At 42.3% G+C, this 5,696-nt stretch overlaps 1 protein-coding gene across 1 annotated transcript; it reads left to right on the forward strand.

The window, feature by feature from the left end:
* LOC107610944 lies at positions 528-1,727 on the forward strand. Its single transcript, XM_016312919.1, has 2 exons — positions 528-1,293; positions 1,441-1,727. Exons 1-2 carry the CDS (start codon positions 528-530, stop codon positions 1,725-1,727), a joined length of 1,053 nt encoding a protein of 350 aa, XP_016168405.1.

The raw sequence follows: 5,696 nt of genomic DNA on the forward strand, positions 1-5,696 counted from the left end.
ACCTTATAGGATGGCACCACCAGAACTTGAGGAGTTGAAGAAGCAACTCAAGGATTTGCTAGATGCTGGATTCATCCGTCCATCGAAGGCACCTTATGGCGCACCAGTCTTGTTCCAAAAGAAGCATGATGGTTCGTTGAGACTATGCATGGACTATCGAGCACTTAACAAGGTAACTGATGTGAGAGGATTAGTGTTGATCTAGAATTTCAGGCAATGTACTTAATTAAATAAATTGAGTGAATGCTTTACGTATATACATAAACCAGAAACTTCTTACGTTCATGTGTATTTTAATTTTTATGTAAACCGTTGGAGCCAACCATAGTTTCAAATTAATACATAAACCATGGCTACTAGGCACGGTTTACTTGTGAATGAAATATGTCATAAACCATGGCAAGCTACCACAGTTTACTAAGGGAGGCAAATGTACATAAAACCTTGTAAGCAGCAACGGTTTATGAGGAGAGAAATTCTATATAAATGTGAGTGAGATTCAAGCTGGTGAAGAGATTATTGTCACAATGGCAAGTGAGGAAGAGAGTTTTCTTGTCTTAGTGCATTGCTCTGGGAAAATCCAAAGAAGCAAAAAATCTAGTGTGAAGTTCACTGACAGAGAACCACTGAGTGTTTTCATCAGTTCATCAAGCACTTTGTCAGATTTGAAGAACAGCATCTTGCAGAAGCTTGGGATATTTGGTAGCAAGTGGGTGAAAAAGCTATTCTACAAGATTCCCATCGCAGTTGTCTCGATCGGTGTTAAGTATGGTACCTTTGTGCTAGCGGCTGATGAAGATATTAGGGTTCTGTTTCATTTTGTTAGGAGTTTTCCGGAGGTCAGAATACACGAGTTGTTCGTAAAGTTGGAGGTTGGTGTCGATAGTTCTGCGGCATCAGCTCCAGTTCATAGCTTGACTATCGCGGGAGGTGCGTCTAGTTCAATGCCTGCGGTCAGACCATCCGTTCCGCTGGTCGCATCCCCTTTATTCGCGGCTGATTTAGATCGAACAGAGGTTGTTGGTTCTGTACCTTTGGAGAATCCAGGGGTCTGTGAGCAGGCATATAAGGTGAGCACCAGTGGTGGCATGATTCATGATGTGCAAGGCTTTGGAGAACCTGATCGAATAGAGAATGCAATGTGTGACGATGACTTTGACCAGGAGCCTGTAGATATCATTGGGGACAGCGATGATGACACAGGTGCCAATCCACATACACAGCATGGGCCTTCAAGTTCTGGCACTCAGCAGTATCCTCCACACTTCTCCACTCTAAACTTGGAGGCCCTGGGTCAATAGGTGGACGGTGGTCCTACAGTTGGGGGCTCTTCTACAGAATTTTAGATTGGGCAATCATTCCAGAATAAAGATGAGGCTGTTTTGAGTGTGAAGGACTATAGCATCCGTTGAGGTGTTCAGTACAGAGTCATCGAATCAGATCATCTGAAGTATCATGGAAAATGCAAGGAGTTCGGGAAGGGTTACAGTTGGTTAATTCGCATAGCGCTGCATCAACGAAACGACACTTGGGAGGTTAGGAGGTACAACGGGCCACACACGTGCTTGGCAACCTCTATTTCTAGTGATCACCGTCAGCTGGATTACCATGTTATCTGTGCGAGGATTCTTTCCTTGGTTAGGGCAGATGCTGCGGTTACGGTAAAGGTCTTGCAACAAGCTACAGAAGCCGATTACGGTTTCAGGCCTAGTTACAGGAAGGTTTAGATGGCCAAACAGAAGGCAGTGACACAAATATATGGAGATTGGGAAGAGTCATACACGGAGTTGCCACGTTGGATTCTAGGGGTACAGTCGACCATGGCTGGGACAGTTACTGTGTTGAAGACCTCTCCTGTTCTAGTTGGGGGTGAGGTAGATGAGTCAACGGTGTACTTTCATCGACTTTTCTGAACATTTCCACCTTGCATCGAGGCATTCTGGCATTGCAAGCCCCTCGTGAGTATTGACGGTACCCATTTATATGGCAAGTATGGAGGCACGCTGCTGCTGGCGATAGCGCAGGATGGGAACTCGAACATCCTCCCGATAGCCTTTGCCCTTGTGGAGGGAGAAAATGCAGAGTCATGGTCATTCTTCTTGTCCAACCTACGATCGCATGTGACGCCATAGGAGGGTATCCTTGTTATCTCTGACAGGCATAATAGCATCAAGGCTGCACTTGAGGCCCCTGAGACTGGATCGCTGTCTCTACGTGCTTTTCGAGCATACTGTATTCGTCATGTGGCTGTGAATTTTGCCCTTACCTTTAAAGGTAAAGATGCAAGGAGGATGTTGGTCAATGCTGCCTACGCAAAAACAAAAGCAAAGTTTTATTACTGGTTTGACATCATGCGGACTGAGAATCTGGCAATGTGTGACTGGGCCAACCGGATGGAATACGACAAATGGACCCAACACGAGGATAGTGGTAGACGGTTCGGGCACATGACAACCAACATTAGTGAATGTGTGAACTCCGTGTTAAAGGGAACTCGCAACCTCCCGGTCACATTGATAAACCCCAATTTTGTGGTTTATATTGTATAGAATTTGGGAGGTTTTGTCAATATTTCTCATACTTATTCACAAGAATTGCATGGTTTTGTGTTCTCTTCCTTATATTGCTTCATGATGAAAAACATGCTTCTTTTGCCTTAAAATTGCTATATTTTGATCCTCTTCTATTACCATTCGATGCCGTGACGTGTTTGTTGAGTGATTTCAGAATTTATAGGGCAAGAATGGCCTAGAAGAGAGAAAGAAAGCATGTACCAGAGGAAGGAACATGAAGATTTGGATTTTGGAAAACTCAGCATAGGCGCGCACGCGAACTTCACGCGCACGCGTGGATGAGGACAGCTGGAAGCGATGCGCAAGGATGGACGCATCCACGCGGGTCAGAGAATTCCCACCGACGCGCACGCGCACCTGGCGTGCACGCGTGGATCACGAAAGCAATCGGCGCGCACGGACGCATGGCGCGCACGCGCGGAAAGCAGCACGTGACTTCATTAAAGGAAATCGTGCTTGGCAATTTCTGAGGCTCATTAGGCCCAAATTCAAGCTGTTTTTGCATGGAAAAGACCCAAGGATGCTAGGGGGAAATGAGGGGGGGATCATTCATTTTACACTTAGACATAATTTGTAGCTATTTTTTTTGTTCTTGTTATTCTAGAGAGAGAAACCCTTGTTCCTCTCTAGATCTAGTTTTAATTTGATCTTCCCTTGTTGAATTCTGAATTGGATCTTGTTAATTACTAGTTTTGATAGTTTAATTTGAATTCCTTAGTAAAAATTTGCTTAGATCTTGTGTTGGTTTTATGAATTCTTGTCAATTGTCACTTTATACCCATTGGATGAATGTTGTGAATCTTGACTTGTTAATGTTACATTGATGATTTCTATGATTAATTGTGTTGTTTGAGTAATTGTATGTTGATAATTGTTAGTGGGTACTTGTTAATTTCAATTTAATTGCAATTTGAACATGTCTTTTATTAATGCTTACCATGTGTTTGATGAATTGTTTACTATGATTATGGAGTAGTTCTCTTTACTCTTGGCCTAGGCTAAGGAAATTGGGTAAACTTGAGTTATTGGGTCTAATGGATTTGATGATTTGGAAACCCTTAGTGGTCAATTTGATAACCATTGACACTAACCTACTACTAAGCCAATTAGTAGTGAGGTTAGACCTTATGGGTTGATGTTGACCAAACCATTTAACGTACTTCAAGTATAGAAGTAGACTTAATGAGTTTGGTTCCTCATAATTGTCAAGATATGGTTATTAGACAAGGATAGTGACCCCAATTCCCATGTCTAGCCAAGAGTTGCTTTTATTATTCATATTTGAAAACCCAAATTCTAATTGTTTTGTCTTAGTTATAGATATTATTTAGTTTTAGAGTAGAATTATATTGAATGTTATCCTATTAGTTTGGAATTGCTCATATCTCGCTTAGTTATTTGAATAGTTGCTTGCATTTTAAGATTACTTACTTGTTAAGATTCTCATTTTAATTTCGTGCTCATGACTTACAACCCCAGATTTCTAACCAATGTTGAAGCATATGTTTGCCCATTCCTTGTGAGACGACCCGAGGTTTGAATACTTCGGTTACTTTTATTGGGGTTGAACTTGTGACAACCAAATCCCTTTCTAAATTTGATACTCGAGGATTGTTGTTGATAGTGCTATACTTGCAACGGGACTTTATTGAGAAAATCTATTCCGACGTAATCCTTGGGATACATCAAATTTTTGGCGCCGTTGCCGGGGAATGGTTGCGACATATGCCTTGATATTGGTTATGTGAATATGTGAATATTGTAGATAGTTTACTTTCTTTCAATACTTAGCTTTAGTTTAGATTTCTTTTGTTTATGTGCTATGACTCCTAAGTTTGATGACTCGGTCTCAACTGAATTCTAGCTTAGCTGAGTTTGACCCTGAGATTGAAAGAACTTTGTTACACACTCGGCAAGCTAGACGGCGGTTGGATTATACGGCTAGTACTTCGGCCTCTCTTGAAGAACATACCGAATCACTAGGCAGTACCGAGAGTGACTTGGAGTCCGCTACTTCCTATTCTTCTGTTGGCACTACTAATACATCTTTGCATCCTACAGGTGAACCATACATGGTGGAGCCACGACGGATCACTTTGCATGAGCAAGGAGCTCTAGATATCATACTCCAACCTTTGCAAGCAAGGTACCCTAACCTTGATCCAAACTTTGAGTTGGAGTAGCTTGATACATCTACTTCCTAAATATCATGGGTTGCCGGGTCAAGACCCCATCCGACTTCTAAAATATTTTCAAGTTGCTTGTTCTACGGCTCGAAGGCATGGAGCTGATGAGTTGGCTATTATGGTTTTTTCCTTTCCTTTCTCTCTTGAAGGGCAAGCAAAGACATGATTTTATTCGCCACCGGATGAGATTGCGACCAATTAGGATTTCTTGAGAAGAGAGTTTCTAGATAAGTTTTTCCCACCGGAAAAGATCGATTATGTCCGAAAGGAGATCTCGGGTATAATGCAAAGAGACCAAGAGAGTTTGTATGAGTATTAGACTCGGTTCAATAGGCTATTAGAATCTTGTCCACATCATGGATTGAACACTCACTTGCTCATTAGTTACTTCACCGGAGGTCTTTGTGTGGAGGATAGAAGATTGCTCACCGCTTCTAGTGGTGGTTCCCTTTCAAAAAACAAGACGGAGGGAGAAGCTTGGAAGTTGATAAATGATGTTGCCGAGGCTACACAACATACAAGGGTGAGAAGTAATCCTCTCAAGGGTGTGGTAGAACCGTCCCCTTCCAAAGTAAGCCTAACCAAAGTACTTGGGGATATGACCACCATCTTCACGCAAATACAAAAGGATCAAAAGGAATACTACTCTATCCAAGCCATCCAAGCTCCACCTCCAGTTGCTCAACTTGAAGGTCCTCCTAGGATTTGTGGTTTGTGCTCTAGCACCACACATTACACCGATCAATGCCATCAAATTCAAGAGGAACATGTCCTTGTAGTGGCTAATGTGAATTACAACAACTGTCTACCCTATCCTTCTCAAGGCCAAAACAATTACCCTCATGGTGGTAATCAACATCAAGGGTGGAGAGATAATGCACAAGCGAGCAATCAAAACCAAAGATGGAACAACTCTTCTTCTCATCACAACAACAAT

Source organism: Arachis ipaensis, chromosome B08 (assembly GCF_000816755.2).
Source record: "Arachis ipaensis cultivar K30076 chromosome B08, Araip1.1, whole genome shotgun sequence".
Classification (NCBI taxonomy): Eukaryota; Viridiplantae; Streptophyta; class Magnoliopsida; order Fabales; family Fabaceae; genus Arachis; species Arachis ipaensis.

Excerpts from the sequence above, each read along its gene's own strand:
- LOC107610944 (XM_016312919.1), top strand. The coding sequence starts at position 528 with ATGGCAAGTGAGGAAGAGAGTTTTCTTGTCTTAGTGCATTGCTCTGGG. Across the intron at positions 1,294-1,440 it reads TCTAAACTTGGAGGCCCTGG|ATCATCTGAAGTATCATGGA; the intron begins GTCAATAGGTGG and ends TCATCGAATCAG.